The sequence below is a fragment of the Haliotis rufescens genome, unplaced genomic scaffold, assembly GCF_023055435.1.
Source record: "Haliotis rufescens isolate VD_foot unplaced genomic scaffold, xgHalRufe1.0.p SCAF_36, whole genome shotgun sequence".
NCBI lineage: Eukaryota > Metazoa > Mollusca > Gastropoda > Lepetellida > Haliotidae > Haliotis > Haliotis rufescens.
The window spans coordinates 1,571,424-1,591,884 of NW_025964068.1; the positions used below are offsets into that span (position 1 = coordinate 1,571,424).

A 20,461-nucleotide genomic window follows, 5' to 3' on the forward strand; every position below is an offset into this window, starting at 1 on the left:
TGCTTCCAGATAGGATGAGTTCATTATTTGCTTCTGGGGTTGGTTACCTACTGGGCTACTACCAGAGGGCCAAAACTGTGCATGCCTTTGATGTCTCCAAAAGCCACCTTGTGAAGATAATGACATTTTCCGCAAGCCTAGTTTTGGAGCGGCGGATGAAAACTTGTAGTGCACACACAGGGCTCAAAACGATTTCACCCTTATCTTCAACTCCCACAATCGTTAAAATTGGTTGAATAGTGAAGGAATGATTGGGTTGGCCTGGAAGTTGATTTTTTGCGATAAAATCCCATCACAACCCTAGATGAACTGCTCCCTGTGTGCTATGCTCAAACGGGACACAAGTGATGTCAAGTGCATGTAAATCTCTCACCTGTGCCACCTAGGCTAAAGCCAAGAGAAAAATTGTTTTCTTGGTGAGGTCATAAAATGAGGATGCATTGAGTGACTCGAAGGGAGGGGGTGGGGGGTGGGTAACGGCCAACACTGAATTGAGCACTACGAAAATATGTAGTAATGGTGCTACCCTTCAAGTGTCTTTTGGTCCGCAAGTGTAGGAGGCATTCGGCACTAAGTTGTGGTGATGCTGTCGGGGAATCTTGATTTTTTTGCCTTGCTAAAGGTTTCAAATGATCCCAACTTGTCATCGTATAAACACCTAGTAGAGGGACAATGCGCTTATGCAATAGTCTTGACAGCCCGCACAGACTAGTAAAATCCTGTGGACATATACACATATATAACCTAGTAAAATCCTAGATATTTTTTATATTTGTATACTTATCCTGCATTACTCCTTAATGCATCTTTATCGGACGGAACTGGAGGCAGGCATACCTTCAGATGTGGACTTTCATCTTTTATTTCCAGACTCTCTTCCCTAGCCGATCCTTGGCTGTGTGGTCGGTTTCGGGTGACCACTCCATGTATGGGAACCTCCAATTCCCTCAGCCCCTCCTCGGCTGTGTGGTAAGCATCAGGAGACCACTCCATGTATGGGAAACTCCGTTTCCCTCAGCCTGTCTGCGGTTGTATGGTCGGCCTGGATGACCATTACATGGAAGGGAAGAGGTATGTGTTGTGTCCTGGTACTGCGTAGCCTGACAATAACTCTTGGTTAGGTCGAGTCTGGGTTACCGAGACGTATACAAGTGGGGCATGAACCTTCTAGTCCAGGGCTTATGCCAGGGGAGGTCGAAAGGCCGCCTCTGGACTTGGAGGCGAGGTCAGTGATGTGTAGTAGAGGACCAAGTTGTGCGTGCCTAGCACATCCTCCAATGCGACATCTCGCATATGGTGACTGGCGATGAAAGTGTTTGATCGCCAGAACACCCCTCCAAGATGGCAAGTAGAGTTCAGTTGCTGTGTAGCGCCATGGTGGAGGCAATCGCCCAATCCCACGGCCTCCCTCTAGGTGTGCGCCTCATCACTGCAGGGGCGCGTCTATGAATAGGTGCAGAGAGGTCGTAGGCCCTGTCAAGGAGACGCCGCCTAAGACATTCGATTCCACCGTCCACCACTTGAGATGCTGCTCGAGATGATCCAGGAGGACGATGGATACTGAGGGGTCCTCGCGCCTGAAGTAGGGAGCCAGGAACATCTGAACTGGGCACAGTTGGAGCCTTCCTCTGCAGGTCAAGTCCTGCGCTAAGGTTAGCAGGCCCAGGAGGACTTGCCATTGTCGCCGAGTGCGTGGCAGGTGGAGAGCTGAAGTCAGGTGCGCCTGCATGCGCTCCCACCAGTCTTTGGGAACAGAGAAGAGATCGAGGTCCATCTGGAAGAGGCCCCCGATGAACTGAAGGCGATTTGAGGGTGTCAACTCTTACTTCCTGAGGTTGATCTTCCACCCCAATAAGTACAGGAGCCAGGGGGTGAAGTCCCTGTGGCGAAATAGAGTGACGGTGTTCCAATGACTCAGGAGACAATCGTCTATGTATGCCTCAAACTGAATGTCCCGGAGATGGAGGTACGAGGCTATCGGCTTGGTAAGCTGTGTGTGTTGCTACGGTGCCGAAGAAAATCCAAATGGGGGAACCGCCCATTGGTAATGGACCCGGACGTCGGGATGTATAGGGACATATCCATAGGCGTCCTCGATATCCAGGCTGATGAATACATCCTGTGCCTGGATCCGGGATCGCAGCAGCCTGAGCGTAGTCATTCTGAAATAAGGTGGACGCGCCAGGTAGCGTTTGTTGAAAGCGGCGAGGTTGTGGATCACCCTGTGTTTGAGTCCTTCTTGGGGACTAGGGAGACAGGTGAATAGAAGCCCGGTGTTACGGCTGTGGCGTGTATAACCTCTATCACTTTCTTGTCCAGCAGCGCTGCGACGTACTGGCTTAATTCTGGCTTGGTAGCTGCAGTTGAGTAGGGGGGTAGGTGGCTATGGCGATGTGAGTGGCGGGTCATCTATAAGCGCCAGATGATGTTGGTGACAAATGGGTCCCCAAGGATCTCACAATTCTGCCAGAAACGACCCAGTCTCCCACCTACTGGAGTGTTGACAACTTGGACGGCTTGGGGTGGAAGTCCTAGTTGTGCTTGTCTGGCTATTCACTTGAAGTCCTTACGGTCAGCGTTACCTCCTTTGGAGTGGCCGCGGTGGGACTGGTATGTGCCCGATGACGTGCCACTGGGGCTGGAGGGTGTTGCGTCGCGGCTGGTATAAGCCAGACTTGGATGCCTCAGCATAGGCTGGCTGTGACACCCTAGCTAGGGTTTTGAGAGCTGTCTCTCTCGAAGGCCGAGACTCGGGATTGAGTCATTGATGTACAGCCACAGGCGTCTGGTGTATGTTGGTCAGTGGGACTGGCTCGATGAGTGGATGGAAACTGTCTTGAAGTCCATTAATAAAAGTGTCCACAAACATTTGGTCAGGTTGTCCATATAATTCTGTCTGTAAGTGCCTCTTATATATTGATGTGGAAGCTACAAGACACTTCCTCTTTTCTTTCCGGAAATTTGTTTTAAGACAATTCATTTGGCCATGCCCTGCTTGACGGGAGTTGATACATTTGTGGGCAAAGATGCCGGTTTCCCTTTTGCATCCTCTGTAGTTGAAGTTATTACAAAATCTGTCTCCCCAATGATATTGTGTGGGCTCACGTGAGAGTCATGATTATGGTTATAGGGGTCGAATGTGGTGTCCCTCTTGCTTGTCAAAAAGCAGAATTCTGACGTGTGCGTGAGGCTGTGGCTTATACTACACGCCCGGGTGTCTTCATGATGTGACAGTAGTGTAAATCCTTGTATCAAGGATACTCCAGTCAATGATAATGCCTTTTGCAGCAAAAGATGCGGCCCAGGTTGTAAACATGCGGTGGTATTCGTAAAACAGAGAAAGTCGCTGATATCTGTCCATTTCTTCTCTGCGGTTTGGAAATGCTTCGCAGAACACAGATTTGTGAAATCCGAAAGCCTTGATAAATTCCCCTAAGGTAAGGGGGCGCTTTAGTCTGATGTCCTCGTTCATGGGTATCTGTTCGCCTTCTGCTGAAAACTCAGACATTCTGTAGTTACCAGCTTCAATACTAGCTGATAGCATTTTAGCCAAATTGCAATACTTTCTGTCCTCAATTATTTCCTTTCAGTGTTCGCTCTTCATTAGGTCAAAGTGGGGAAGTGAATCTGAGGGTACAGGTTTGACCTGCATGCATGACATATCGTGGGCACTAGCAACTGGTGTGTGCAGTAAAGTTGGTAGCTCTGGCTCATGAAAATTGGTAGAATATACCATTTTATCGCTGGGCTTGTCTGTTCTCGATCTTCTCTACTTTCCTCCGTAATTCTTGGCATTCTGCCAGAATACTGCTGAGGGTCGGTTCCTTCAATGTGGCTTCTGTTGGTGGATGTTGTACGGGTGGCGGCATGACTTGTTCTGGTTCCCGTTGTCTCTCCTCTTCTGCTAGAGTGACCGTAGTAGACGGCTGGCAGTGACTAGATGTCTGGCGGGAAATGTCTGTTCTCTGGTCTTTCGTATTCAACAGATATATCTGCACAAAAAGTTTCTTTTGTAGATTGTCCGGTACGATTACTCCCATGTTTGTTAACTTCCCTAATTTATACTGTTAATTATTTCCTACGACTTATATAATAATATTAGTACGACTGTTATGCAAAATGAATAATATATGAGAACGGACCCCGTTAAAAAGCAGTGCTGGACACAAGGTAGTTACGCTATACCTGTGGACTGGGATAAGGTAGCATCAGAGAGCATGGAAATGAAAATATACACACAGTGGAGACCTGCGTAAACTGATAGGTAGAAAAAACACGGGTTAAAGATGCCTGGTTTTAATACGTGCCTGATACGCAAATCTGGCGTCTTGGACTTTGAGCGTGGCTAGTCTGGAAGAACCAGTCATCCTCTGTAAAGTGTGCCAGATCTGCTTTAGCGAAGGCATGTCTAGGAAAATCATCATTCCTGAATTTTGTTGGCTTGAATGATGGCGCAAGCGTAAGTTTTGAAAAGTCTTCATCCAATGCCCCTAACCATATCCTTCAACATAGGATCCACCAGAATCGATGTGGGATGTGGCCATATGGTATTTTTCTTATCATCCCCGTTACCAAGGGAGGGCGCTACTGACATGAGACGGTCTGCTACCCACTTAGGCATTTGTGCTAAGCTAAGATGAGTATTCCATTAAACTGAAGAATTTTCATCCTTGCCAATTGACAAGTCCGAAGAATAGGAATGATAGTGACGTGCTCTCCTTGAAGGTGAATGACTCCTGCGATGGTGCCGTTTCTCTAACAGAAGGCTTCGAAGAGACGCCCGGTGAAAAAGACATGTGCGACAATGTCCATGTATGAGCTGTGGAACTGGTGTCGACCGAAGGTGACTCATTGTGACAGATCACGAGTGTAGACGCTGATGTATGAGTAGTCTGCTGTGTATGTGTTGTTGCTGTCACTGGAGTCTGGTATATAGGTGAAGGTGCTGGGTACAATTGTGCCATAGACTGCTGCCACATGGATGGCATAAAAATTTTCATCCAATTGTTGTTCTGGTACGGTGCTGATGGTTGAGTGTACACCTGCTGTGCTGCCGGGAAGGCAGGTGGTATAGCGTTAAATTGATCATGCATCGCTGACACAATGGGGTACACTTGAATCCCTGAAGCAGATGTAATCATAGAAGCGGCTGGGGGGGGGGGGGGGTTAAGCAGGTGCAGCTCTTGGCACGAGCCCTGGTGAATAGACGCCTGTAGTTGTCGGCTAGATCGTGGCTTGAGTCTATGCTCCCCAGTAGAAGTGCTGAAAACTCATGTGCCAGCTTCAATGGAACCGTCACAGGTGTAGCCAAATATGAAAATTTGAAGAAGGTGAAATGCTCACAATAGAGCCCTAATTGTAGAAACTGGAGGAGAGTGAATGTCGGCAGTCACTATCACGGAGGACATAGCTCCACCCAGTTGGGTGGAAATAACCAAAGATTGCAAGTCGGTCGCGTCCTGCGACCAAGACATCTTCCTCACAACACGATGGGAATGCTGCAAAATATGTTTGTGAGTGACCTGTCTATGAAAAAAGGAAAACTTGATGGAGAGAAAAGTGAACAAAAACAGCATTTGAACATTGGAGTGCAAACCTGAGTGCAATCCATACAACGTGGATCTTTGGAAGATTTTTACCACGACAATTTGTACACTGTGCAAGCATATGTTATGCAAATAGAGAGAGAGCAAATTTGAGAGATTGCCAATGAAAATTTCCATGTATCGATCGGCAAGAAATTTACAAGTTTAAATAGTGCATAATATGAAAATATAATGAAAAAAGCTTCAGGTATTTTAAATAAAAATAAGCATGTTAAAAAATACCTAGCTACAAATCGCAAACAATTTGACTACCTTTGAAGGAAAAAAGACAATATCTTTTCACATGTAATATCACCAACATATTAATACACAAGACAGTGAGAGTAATATGAAAGGAATACAATACCCATCCCAGGTATAATTTAGTGTAGTAGCCAAAAGCTAACCATCTAAAAACAATTCCAAAAGTTGAGGAGCCCAGCTGAGACACGTCCTAGTTGCTACACGACAGGCAGTAATGTGATAGCTGATATTCCATCAAGGTCATTATTATCATAAGGTAAGCAGTAAATGCATTAAAGAGTAATGCAGTAAAAGATATGATTTGTCAATCCCAGAGAGAGATTTTGACTCAGCCAACCCAATGTTTTGACATCAGATTGTCACCTTTGACCTAAAAAACAGGGCATTGTGGTTTGTCTACAGAGGTAACCATGCCTCACAAACTGACAATGACATGATCATGTTTTAAAAGAACCTGAATGCTGACCTTGACCTTTAGCTAAACTTGGCAAAGACCTGCTCAAAGCTATAAATCAGTATAACCAGAAAACAATGACCTTGATGTTTGACCTTATCATGACATTTTTCAAAGATATTTAGACCAAAAAATGTAGATATAAGAAATATCACTGGTGGCAGTGGTCAAACCCCAACAACATCTTTACGCAGTCCCATTTCACAGAGCTGCTAATTGTTCTTGGAAGACCCATGAAAACTCCTTGTGTCTCCATGTTCAGTAGCAAAAAGGGCTACCTGCAGAACATGGGGCAATAGGGTGCCCATCAGATGTGCATGACATCTACAAGTGAACAGTGAGCATGTGGTTTGACTAATCCACAAACCCAAAACCATGATGTTGCTGCTGGATATTTTTATATATCATGAGTGATTCATTCATCATAAAACAAGAGTCATCAGAAGTTGACAAATCCCACTGGTCCCCACAAATTTGAAAGAACAAATCATCAGACTTTTACTTTAAGTCCAACTTGATGAGAGAAGTTTTATCATATCTATCTGTCTGTATATAAGAGTTATAGTTATAGTTATTGAGCTATCTAAACTATATCATGGAATTGGCATTCAGAACTTTGTATTTCTATGTCAGTTATACACCACTATGAATCAAAATCAAACTTGTTGCCATGGAAACAGGAAAAATATAAATTCTAAACATCCCTAAATAGCAAAAGGTACCAGTTGACAACTTGGTCTTTGTGTGCACAGTTTCAAGAAAGAGTACCTATTACTTTAAGAGATATGGTCCGCACAAACACACAACTATGAACAGAGTCACATTCAAACTTGTTGTCTTGGAAACAGGAAAAACGTAACTTTTTGTAAATTCCTAAATAGCAAAAGGCACCACTTCTGCCTTTGATTAATACAAGTACCAAGTTCGGATGAAAATGTTGAATAGTGTTTTAGTTCTGCTCCGGAAACGACACCTCACTCCATTTCAGCCAAGTCTAACTTGTCACCGGTACCATGGAAACAGGGAAAAATCAAATTTTGAAAAATTCCAAAATAAGTCCAAATTGTTTTCATGTAAATTGAGACACAACAAAATGACTCTAAGCCGCAAATAGCAAAACTCACCACTTTAGGTTCTGTTTGTTATATCTGCCAATTTTTGTGGAAAATATTGAAAAAGTTTCCAGTTACACCCTGGAAATGATTGCGGATGGACAGTTGACTATATCCACCCTGTATTATATGCCGGGGGATAACAATGATTGACAAACTGATTATTTTCAAAATGAAAAAAATGACATAGTGGAAAAGAATCTTTTAAACATGGTCAGAAAAAAACCATATAGTAGGTCTAATGGAAACAGAAAGACAGGATTGGGCTTACCTGGATCGCTTGAAGCTTTACTATTGGTTGTCCAAACGCCAGTCTCTTTGTTGAGTAATCAATGGCACAATCCAGGGCAGCCTTACAGTGAAAAGAACATAAACATTATGTAGAACATTAAAAGTAGGTTCTATCGAATGCAGAATTCCAACTATCTTACAAGGAAATGCAATGCTCCCTGGGTCATATTGCCAAGCATAACATATTGGCTATGGACATTATCAAGACAGTGAGAAGTAGGCCAAATTTGTTTGATAATTGCACTGGTGTAACTTTCACAATTGCTCAGTTTCATAACTCAATACAATGCCCTGAATGAATATCCTCTTCTTTGTTTAAATAACTACATGTGTCAAACAGTCTGCATTATTACTACATCTGCATAAGTTGCACAGACATCAAACAAAATAAAAAATGTCATTTTCATCATTACATTGTTGGAGGTAAAGTGCTTGATCATTCAGGTCGGCAACAAATCACCAATATACCATAAGTACCAAAGTTTGTGTGTTTGTTTGTTTAATGCTGAACTCAGCAATATTCCAGCTATATGACGGCAGTCTGTAAATAATCGAGTCTTGACCCGACAATCCAGTGATTGACATCATGAACATCGATCCACGCAATTGGGATGCAATGACATGCATCAACCAAGTCAGCGAGCTTGATCCTGTTAGTCGCCACTTACGACAAGCATAGTTGCCTTTTACAGCAAGCATGGGTTGCTGAAGACCTATTCTACCCAGGATCTTCATGGATCAAGTACCAAAGTAGTACCATTATGGCAAACATTGAAAAAACAGTACCTGGCCAATACCTAGAGCTTGTCCAGCTATACCAATTCTTCCCGCATCCAATGTTTCCTGAAAGTAACCTCTGATTGAAGCAAAAGCATTCTAAAACAAGAAAGGTGTTTGTATTACATGCAAACACAGACGCAGACCCATCACCAGCTTTCCCTGAATGCCCCCAACATATGTTGTTACTTGTCGGACCATGTTGAATGATAGATTCAAATGTACATTCAGAAAACAGTTCACTTGACCGCTACATCCTTTCAATTTTATATAACTAGATTTAAATATCCATTTTGATAATATTCCAAGAGTTGAAAACAATATCAAAGTAAGGAATTAATCTCCAATTTCAAAACAAATGATTTACATACCTGTTGAACTTACTATATGATATTGTATCGCAGACATTTTGTGTTATTTTCAAAGAAACATTTGTAAAGCTTCAGTAAAGAAAATGAATAAGATACTTTCCATACTTTAGATTAATATATTTTGTACCAAAATATTAAGTGGACATGTAACTATTGAAAGAAGAGATTAGGGAAATTTGTAAAGAGGACATGTTACTATTGAAAGAAGAGATGAGGGAATTTGTAAAGAGGACATGTTACTATTGAAAGAAGAGATGAGGGAATTTGTAAAGTGGACATGTAACTATTGAAAGAAGAGATAAGGGAATTTGTAAAGAGGACATGTTACTATTGAAGGAAGAGATGAGGGAATTTGTTAAGTGGACAGAAGAGATGGAGGTATTTGTTAAGTGGACAGAAGAGATGGAGGTATTTGTTAAGTGGACAGAAGAGATGGAGGTATTTGTTAAGTGGACATGTTATTTTTAAATGAAGAGATGAAGGAATTTGTTAAGTGGACATATTACAATTGAAAGAAGAGATAGGGGAATTTGTAAAGTGGACAGAAGAGATGGAGGAATTTGTTAAGTGGACAGAAGAGATGGAGGAATTTGCAAAGTGGATATGTTAAAGAAATGGAGCAATTTTCTCATGTCATTTATACTTTTTCATGGTATTTGTGGATCATATCAAAGTATGGTGCATCTGACTTTAAACATATGCACAAAACAATAGCTGTTTTCAGATAAGACTCTGTGGTATTGAGATAAATTCTGCTATCTGTCACCACAGCGAGCACTGACATAGAGACAATCCACTTTTCCATAACTAGCGGTTCAACAGTGATGCTCAACTGATGCCTTATTAGCATATCATTCAAACAGGTAAATTTGTATGGATGGATTATTAATATCCAAATGATGACAGTGGTAAGAAAGCTATATTAAAATGGGATATAATTACATCCCATATTGGGTAGATTATCTAGTTCTCTAAGTTACCCCTACATACACACCTCTGTGTTTTGCCAGATCGGTGTCACATACCATAACATTCATAATAAGAGATGACTGTACAAAAAAAAGACAGTTGTTTGAAAAAAACACCTGATTCCTCAATAAACATTCACAACTACATGACGGTTGTTAAACCACATAAACACAAAGATATATGAGATTCAAATGAATCATTTCAAAATATGTAAAAGAAAACTCAACATAACCTTTATAACATTAAGAGGAGGCTATTGTTTAAAGATCAGCATTTTATACTTACATAAATTGTTCAATGGATATCATCAAGTTAATGTAGTAAATATTAGGGGTTTTAAATGGCCTTCATGGGTGACATACACATTTTGTATACCAAAGCTGTTGTACTTATATGCAGCACATTTCTGTCCTTACATTATTAGTTGATGAGATCTTAATATTTCCTATTGTTTATATCTCAAATTTGAATGACCTTTGAATATTGAAGTTTGTTTGTTTGTTGTTTAATGCTTCACTAAGCAAAATTCCAGTTATGCTTTATGACAGCTGCTTGTACATCAACTCCACACTCACAAGCATACCGGATGTGGAGATCGTCTCACCTACTCTCCGCAAACAGATCTGGGAGGGTAAGCATATAAATCTGACATTACTTATGATCCCAGGCGAAATGTCTACATCAGCAAGGTCATTCGCGGTCGACAATACACAGATGCTCCTGAAACCTCAGGTCGACACTAGGATGACCATGCCATTGACAATTAATATGTTCGTCATGGCATTCTGCAGATATAAAAGTATTATGTGCATCAGGTGGCCACATCGAGACAAGGAGTTAGACAAGTATGAGCGTTGCATCCTGGAGATGCATGCCCAGTATGGCAACCAACTGCTCTACCAGTATCATCGCAAGTTTTCGGCTAAAGCAGCAGCCCTACTCGAGCAACAGAACTGGAAAGTGGATTGGAGTAAGGTTGACACAGACCTTTACAGGGTGATATTCACAGGCTAGCGTGTCAAGGCTTGTCAACTGTGCCAGGATATAGGTCACATGACAGAATTTTGCTCCCTTGTGGTTACCAACCATGCCAACAGGTACACCACCAACCAACAACTGCCGGCGCGTGACACACAAGAGCAGATGACAGGGCCAGCGGAACGCCGCACTGTCGATCGATGTCGACGTCCCATAGTCATCCACCAGGGAGTACCCGTATGTAACAATTACAATTACAAGTCACACCCCCAGTTCAAGTGTTACCAGCACAGTGGTTCAGAACACAATGGAACTCAGGACCATCGTCAGATAGCCAAGTGTAACCAATGACTGCAATGCACTCCATCCCCAATCAATGTCGGGGTATTAGCTGAGAAACTGAGTACCTGTGACAACGTTCAAGCTGTCAACATGCTCATTCATGGACTGACTCATGGTTTTCTAACGGGTATTGTAAATCCACCAACACACTCCAAGATTTGTTGTAATTTACTGTCAGCTTGTAACAATCCAGAGGTGGTCGTTACCCTTTGCAGCAAGAACTAGACAAGCGTTTTCTGATAGGTCCTTTTCAGCAGACGCCTTTTCCTTCCCACAGAGTCAACCCAATTGGCATGGTGGAAGGAAAATATTCAGGAAAGAAGCGGTTGATCGTGGACCTATCATCACCTCACAATGATGACCAACACCCTAGTCTTAGCTCATTAATCAGCAAGGAAGACCAGTCACTGACCTATATGAAGGTAGATGATGCTATTGAGATCATCAAGACTACTGGACCAAGGGCGCACATGTGCAAGTTTGATATTGCAGATGCTTTTAAACTCATTCCCATACACCCTTCTATGTGGCATCTTCATGGAATTCAATGGGACGAACACTTCTATTATTACACAAGGTTAGTCTTTGGATCTCGATCCAGCCCAAAACTGTTTGATCAACTGTCCGAATCAATTTGCTGGATTGCTGAGCATGTGTACAATGTAACCCATATACTCCACCTGTTGGACGACTTTCTCACAATTGATGAATCTTTTAACTCCGGAGCAGGCACAATGCAGGAAATGGTGAACTTATTCGCAGACTTAAATATTCCATTGTCCTTACATAAGACAATCGGCCCCACTCAGTGTTTAGAGTATTTGGGCATTGTGCTAGACTCAGAGAACATGGAAGCCCATCTCCCAGAAGCTAAAGTTGTCAGAATTCTGCAAATAATGGAATCGATTGATGCAAAAAAGAAAATCACTAAACGAAAGCTCCTCAGTGTTCTTGGACACCTAAACTTTGCAATGCAAATAATTCGCCCAGGCCGCTCCTTTGTCAGTTACCTACTCAAACTAGCCTATTCCGTGCCCGAACTACAACATCATATCTCTCTGATCAAGGAATGTCGTGTTGACCTAAACATGTGGAGAACTTTTCTCAGCCAATGGAATTATAAATCCTTTTTCTTGAAAGACAGGATTACTGCCCCTTAGTTTCACCTGTTCATGGATGCTGCTGCCTCTGTCGGCTTTGCTGCCTACTTTCAAGGGAAATGGTGCGCAGACAAGTGGCCACAACAGCTGTTCGATGTAGCAGGAGAAGACATGTCAATAGCTTTATTGGAACTCTACCCCATTGTCATGGCATCATCATTGTGGGGTCACCTGTGGGTTTCAAGGAGCATCTGTTTTGTGTGTGATAATGCTGCAACGGTATCAATTCTCAATAAGGGTAGATCAAAGATTCCGGTTATCATGCTCTTCATTTGGAAATTAGTGCTTACTGCAGCAACGTACAACTTTGTGTTCAACGCCGTCCATATGCCAGGTCGTGACAATCTTATAGCAGATGCTTTGTCCCGTTTCCAGATGCAGGAAGCTCCCAGGGCTCAACCACACCCCACTCCCTGCCTGCAACTCAAAGACCTAACGATGCCCCCGATCTCGACTTAGATCGCCTCTGGTCACAAGCGATCTCCAAGCATACAAGAACTGTGTACGCCTCTGGGTTAAGAGTTATTTATGAGTATGTCCGGTGTGGTGTGGTTTCCTCATGCTCACAGAACAAATATTGTTAAATTTTGTGTCTCACTGCCATTACAAACTTGGACTGACATATTCTACAATCAGGGAATATCTGAGCGGGGTCAGGTTTGCCTATCTACGTCATGGGGTAGACAATCCTTGGTGTCGTGGTACCTTGTTGCGTTTAGAGACCATCATGCCGTCTGTAAAGAAGACATCCGGTGCCAAAAAACAAATACCCCTTCCGGTTACAATTATGGTGCTACAACAATTAGTACTGACCTTGAACCACCGCATGTTTTCGCCATTCATTGACATCATGCTTAAGGCAGCCTTTTGTACAGCTTTCTTTGCCTTTTTACATGGGGGGAGTTGACATAGAATCAGTTTGATCCTAGAGTGAATCTGTCTGTCGCTTCTGTTAAATTTGTGGTTGACTATTCCGAGTTCCAACTAACACTAAAAACCTCAAAAACAGACAACTTCCGAAGGGGTGTGACCCTCAGTGTGCATGCAGTAAAACGGGTGTTGCCCTGTTTGTGCTATGCGCAGTCATGTATCTCAACGGTTAGCGAGCGGTGCTCATCCTCAGGACCCATTACTTGTTAGATGGTACAGCTTTTACTCAACTTGTATTTGTTAACCGCCTTAAGTTCACACTTACCACAGCCGGACTAGATCAACAACAGCTCAACAGCCACTCGTTCCGGATTGGGGCTGCCACCTCAACAGCAGCAGCTCATGTACCCGACCACCTTATCAAAACCATGGGACGGGGGTCCTCAGACTGTTATGTGCGGTACATTCGTACCTCCCAGAATACCATAGCTCACGCTCAAAATGCCATGTGTAGCGTGCAGAGTAGATAGTCATATATGTTAGCAGATACACTGCAAGTCATTATTCATGCTCATTGTAATTTTGTAACCATCTACTTCATGTTGGGGGTATTCTCAGTTATTTCGCAGTTATTTCTGATCATTGTGGCAGTTAAATATCCATAATGTTTCTGGGGATATTTTCCCCCCCATCATTCATTGCTGAACATATTTATGTGTTAATGGCATGCTGCCAAATACTGTTTCTGATGCTCAGAAGTGTAAGTCATATCCTTGAATGCACCCCATGCTGGGGTCAGTAATGACTGATGCTCAGTCAAGCAGCTTCTCATTCTTGTGATGCTCACTCACTGTTCATGCGGCACTATATGCGGGTAGTTGCTCCCAATGCTTGGGCGTGTAATTTGTGCTGGTTAAGGTTGATGCTCAACCACAGGTTTCAATGTTATAGTTATTGTGGTAGTTAGTATTAACATGAGAATGCCAAAGAAACTAGCCTTGTATACATATGCTATGGTATAATGTTATTCTAATAAATTTGTCAGTTATCATGTGTTTGTTAAATTTATTATAAAGTGTACACTAATTGTTATTTGTCCATCACATCTTTGATCTTTATCCTTCAGTCCTTGGGTTTTACAAACAATTGCATGTACAACATGATACATATTTCTTACTACTAATTAGCCACAGAGCAGATAATACTCTCCTCAAGCAACAAACTACCTCAGTTGCAAACGAGTAACTTCCTGATGCATCCATGAGTGCTCTGGAATAACCATGTCCACATGCCAAAATGTTTCAGCAGACTGAAACTCTGTACTCCATGTCTATCATCCATGGAATAACAATAAACATCAACTGTCATATTGATATAAAAAATGCAAATAAGCTACAAAAACCAAGATCTGTCACAGCTGATAAATACAAAACGTTATATATACATGCCCCCAGCACTTACCATGGCAATCTTAAATCCAAAGCCTGGTTCACCAAGAAGGTTTTCTTTAGGGATGTGACAGTCATCAAAGATGAGGTTGCATGTCGATGATGCCCGTATGCCCAGCTTGTCCTCTTTCTTGCCCAGAGACAACCCTTCCACTGGTTTGGGCAGGAGGAAGGCACTGATACCCTGCAAGTATCACAAAGAATCAACTTTCTAACAATTTATACAAGCATGTGTGATGTGTTCCCATCTATACACCTTTAGAATTTTACCTGTCCAAAATGTCTCCACACAAAGAAGTTATGGTCTTCTCTTCATTCAGTCATACTGTTTTCATACACTCAACAACTACACACAACTACATACTGAAAAAGTTTAATTTCTCTTTACATGGTTTTCCAATTGCTATTGTAAAGTAACTTGATTATCTTGGTGTGTTGTTCAGTGGGACTGGGAGACTTTGTAGTGGTGTTGAGAGACCAGCTGTGTTTGCAGTATGTAAGAGTTTTCACCAGTTAAACATGCCGGTTGACTGTCAATCAAAATTATTTCAACAACTTATCCAGCCTGTTTTTCACTAAGTTTCAGCTGTTTGGGAATATTAGCATATTAGAATGCATGCATCTTAAATTGAGCAAACATATCTTAAATGTAAAGCAATCTACTCCTGCATTTACAGTGTGGCCTACCTTTAGAATGGAGTACCACAAACTTTTAAAACAGGTCATAAGAGTGACTATACGCTATCCCGTAATTTATGAGATTTTGTAGCCAGATACACATGCGAAATAATGCACTGTGACATCAGCATAACAAGAGAGTTGCTGAGGTCATCGAGAAAGCACATTAGCTTCTCTTTGTGATCTATTATCTCTCCAGGCAATCTCTTTGAATATGCCCAGTGATGTTGAGAGTTTTCAATTTAAGTTTACTAAATGTAGCTGTTGCTGTTATACCAAGTGACACTTTGGGAAAGCATTTTTAGTTTATCTCAGTTTCAACTTCATTGGAGATAGAAGGATTACACATGGGAACGAATATTGTTTAATAGACACATATTTCATCACCCATGTTGCTTAGGTCAGTTTGAGACGGGATATGCTTATCACTGCAATAGTGTGATCTGCTGCTGTTGTTGTACATAGTGGGCCCTTAGTTTAGTTCAGTTTGTTAGTTAAGTTCAGTTAGTTCTAAACGAGTCTACTTTGTTAAAATAGATTTGTGTAATTTAGTAAATCTTTACTTTGTTTATTATCTATTATTTTGCAAAAACATAAAAATAGAGTGTTATTACTTATATTGGCACATACCATGAAAGAGTATATTGTTTAGCTACTGTTAGGTAGTGTTGTCAGTGTTACTCAGCAGTTAACTTACTGTTAGTATACTGGGGTACATTAAAGGTTTAGTTGTATCAAGTTTCAGCATTATGTTAATCACACATTATTTCTCCGTGTAACCTATTGTTTGGCCATTGTTTTTCTTGAGGATTTCAACGCCAAAGGGGAAGACTGAGGAAGAACTCACGGATTAGGTAGCAGGTAACAGTGTAAGAATCTACATCAAAACATCCATACATGCAGTTAACATGGTAAACTAGAAGTTGTTATCTATAAAGCCGTACATTTTCTTATTTACTCACCAACTTCTACAATGTCAATCAAACAGTAACAAAGGTTGCCCAGTTCTCATAGTTTCAAACAAGTACCAGTTTTTTTTGTATTTCTGGTGATCCTTGGTTAAATAATTCCCAAATTCTCACCATAAGTACTTTTTATAATGTCTTGTTCAATTGTTTGCCTTGTTGCTATTAGAACACAGAAATACTCTCATAAAGAGAGGTCATTTACGGAATAAAGAGAACTGTCATTTTATCATGAATAAATATTTCATGGATACATGTACATGATATTAGTATTCGTAAATTGTAATTTTGTTGTAACTGTAACTCATTCTATAGAGAGTGACTAATACCTTTAGTTAATTCTCTTCTTATTGGGTTAATTATTTCTTGACTATACTATCAGGATATAACATTTAAACTAAGTTTTCATTTAATAATTAGATCCACAGCAGTGGATCATAAGTTCATAAGTTATCTTGGTGTAACATTTACACAAAATTTCATATAATTTTAGAACAGCAAGTAATACATATTAGGAATCAGGAAAAATGCAGATACAAAATATTAGTAGTTTCAGTTATTGCTTTTTAGATAGATGGTAGCCTAAGGTAACGGGAACTAATATCCCAGACATACTATTCAATAAGACAAAAGTTATGTCTACATAGTTTAACAGATTTAAAGCTTTTAGATAAATACTAGCCTAAGGTACCGTAACAAGATCCCATCTCCCAGACATACAAATCAATAAGACAAAAGTTATGTCTACATAGTTTTATAGATTGCCTTGAACTATACTAGCCACATAAAGAAACTGTGCACGGAGAAAATATAGATATAAGGGCACACCGTCCATATATGAAAGATAGGTTTGAACACAGCAATTATTGGAGACATTCAAACGCTCATGCACGTGCCATGCGATATGACGTCATTGATGGGGGCCTATGGACGTGCAATGTGTTACTGCACGTGCATCCTGTGCAGCTGTACACAGCATGTGCAACTCAAAATTCCCTGTCACTTTGGAAAGCATATTCTGTGGTCATTCAAAAATTCAAAACTTCTCAGGCGCAGACACAAGCATATCACAAGCAAATCATGCCAAGATTGACAGCTGCACAGCGTCATGAAGCCATTGGAACGATCCGAGCGGGAATGAGGCAACAACAGGTGGCAACACATTTCCAATGCCATCGTAACACGATATCGGCATTGGTGAGGCGTTATCAGAACACAAATGACGTTGCCGACCACCCACGTTCAGGACGTCCCCGAGTAGCGACGCCAAGACAGGACAGATGGATTCGAGTTACACATCTCCGACACAGGTTCCAAACAGCAGTAACGACGTCCCAGACAATTCCTGGACTGCGCCGTATCCATCCCAACACTGTCAGGAATCGTTTACGTCAGTACGGGATTCGACCACGACGCCCTGCCATACGTCCCATCCTGACACACCGTCATCGAGTCAACCGTCTAAGATGGTGTCTAAATCATGTTCGCCAACCTTGAATATGGTGGAGAAATGTTGTCTTTACAGATGAATCGAGGTTCAACATTTCCCACAGTTAAGGGCGCCAACGTGTCTACCGGCGTTTGGGAGAACGTTATGCACGCAACTGTATTGTGGAGAGGAATCGTTTTGGAGGTGGCTCTGTGATGATTTAGGGTGGGATAACAGCACGGCACCGAACCCCTTTGGTGGTTGTTCAGGGCAATCTCACCGGTGTTGGCTACAGAGATCGGATTCTGAGGCCTGTGGTCATTCCTTTCCTTCAACGTCATGGCCCGGGATTGACATTTCAACAGGACAACGCTCGTCCTCACATGGCTAGGGTCGCAATGGATTTCCTTCACCATAACAATGTCATGTTACTGCCATGGCCTGCAATTTCTCCAGATCTCTCCCCAATAGAGCATGTGTGGGATGAAATGGAGCGCCCTCTGCATCGTCTTCCACATCCTCCAGATAACGTCCGTGACTTGGCACAGGATTTGAGGAGGATATGGCAGGCAATTCCCCAGGTGTTCCATGCCCATTTGGTGGACTCAATGCGTCGCCGATGCACTGCTGTGATTCACGCACAGGGTGGTCATACCCGTTATTGACTTTGTGACTTTGTCGTTTGACCCCCTATTCCATTTTGATCTTCTGACGTCATCGTAACAGATGTTGTTCAGGTTCTGGTGACATTTTCTTATGGTCCCATCATTCAGCTGCTACAGCGTCTGCATCATTTTGTTCTTGCTGTGTTGTATTTCAATCCAGAATATATTTTCTCCGTGCACAGTTTCTTTATGTGGCTAGTATATTTTATTTATGTAAATCTGTCATTACCTACATAAGAAAAACATTCAGTAATTACTTCAATAAAGAATCATTATGGATTAGCCCCATACAAGCTCGTCTATAGTGATACCATAATCTCTTTCCAAGCACCCAGTCAATATGTCAACACGATTAGTGCCAGTCAAACAGGATTAAGTATTCCCCTCTGTCTAGCCATTCATTAACTGTAGAGCACACCCCTTTGTGTATCTACCAATCATATTCCTTTTTATTGTTCTAATTTTTGTTAAATACATACAGAAGCAAAATGTTAGGCAGAAGGGGTTTGACGCTCATACCAAGCAGACCTCTCACTCACAGCCCAGAGGGTTCTACCGACTCTCTGTGGCACCCTCAGCTATATTCTAAGATATTGTAAATTGTTCATTGTTAATTGTTCTTGTAAATAAAATTTTAATTTGTCTCCTGTGACTCCGGCTCTTTGCTGACTAATTCCCCCAAGAAAACCAGCATGCCATTTGGAAGGTTTTGTTCCTCAGAACAGAACCATAATAATTTTGCGGAGAATCATCGATTTCGGAACCACGGAGCCCAGAAACTAATTTGACCAGCTACAAGAACCCATTGGAGGACATGTACAACCGTGATCATCTAATGGAATAACAAGCAATCTGCTTCCACCTCTTACCTCAACACTGGATTAAAGACAACCAACTCCTCTAAAGACACCTACCAAGTATTCAGATATTGTAAGTACTTCATTACATTGTTGGTTTCTTGTATTTCTTTATTTTTGTACGGTACATACTATAAGGTGTAATGGCAAATATTTAGTATTGTATGGAAAGTAACTTTGAAAGTGAAATTCCGACTGTGTCTTTAGTTACGCCCCTTGCCAAAAGTGTAATTCAGGCAAAATTTGGCACAAAAACAACAAATTGTTTAGTTGACAAAAACAACAAATTGTTTAGTTGATACAGGGGCATCCATTTGTTGCATTTCGTCTGCTTTTCTGAACATAGCTTTTGAAAACCTTGCACTTGGAAACTCATCCTTTCCACAAGTTAATGGTGTTGGCGGCGAATTGAATGTGTTCGATTTTGTTATTGAGAATCAGGAATTTTCTCAAAGATTTTATGTTCTGCCTACACTACCAAAGGCAGTGATACTAGGTGAGAACTTCCCTAATGACAATGATGCAGTCATAGATTATAGCTGTCATTCCTTGATACTTCGCAACAGCACCTCAGATAGGCAATATATTAATTTCATAGCCAATTCGGTGCAAGAGATTTGTGGATTAGCAAAAACAATAGATCAGATTTACATCCCCCCTCAGAGTGAAATTCATTTCAAGGTTAGACTATCAGAGGCCAAAGAGGATTCCCTCATCCTCATTGAACCCATTGCTTCCCTCACTGCTCATTCTGAAGTAGCAGGTGGTAGAACTCTTTCTGAAGCAAACAGCAAAACTGCTACATTTAGGCATATAAATCCTTCACAAGAAGAAAAGATTCTAGACAAGGGTACAGTTGTAGGCAAATTTAGTTACACTGACAAAGAGTCTATTTTTTAAATAGACTCTGACCAACCATTGATGAATACCATTAACACTGACAATGAGAAGATAGACAATGACACCATGGACTTTGTCAAACTTGCACAAGAATTAGGATTTGATTTGACAAATACACAACTGACTTCAGACCAACGACACAGACCACTTAAATTTTTTTGACAAAATAGAGACATGTTCTCAACGAGTCTTGCAGATTTAGGAAAGACTGACATACACCAACCTATCACTGACACTGGCAACCATCCACCCATTAAGTGTAGACCATATCGCCAATCTCCTCATCTCCAAAAAGTCACTGAAGAACTTATGGATGATTTTCTGAAGTCTGGGGAGTCCACTTCTA

The 20,461-nt window shown here is 41.6% G+C and overlaps 1 protein-coding gene across 1 annotated transcript in view; it reads right to left on the reverse strand.

Moving 5' to 3' along the window:
• LOC124124730 (short-chain specific acyl-CoA dehydrogenase, mitochondrial-like) overlaps positions 1 to 20,461 on the reverse strand; it is a 100,408-nt gene that overhangs the window by 40,820 nt on the left and 39,127 nt on the right. The window contains exons 7-9 of the mRNA XM_046487977.2: positions 14,635 to 14,805; positions 8,493 to 8,549; positions 7,687 to 7,767 (exon numbers count right to left, since the gene is read on the reverse strand). Of these exons, the coding sequence (XP_046343933.1) occupies positions 7,687 to 7,767; positions 8,493 to 8,549; positions 14,635 to 14,805 (309 nt within the window). The remainder of the gene's footprint in view (positions 1 to 7,686; positions 7,768 to 8,492; positions 8,550 to 14,634; positions 14,806 to 20,461) is intronic.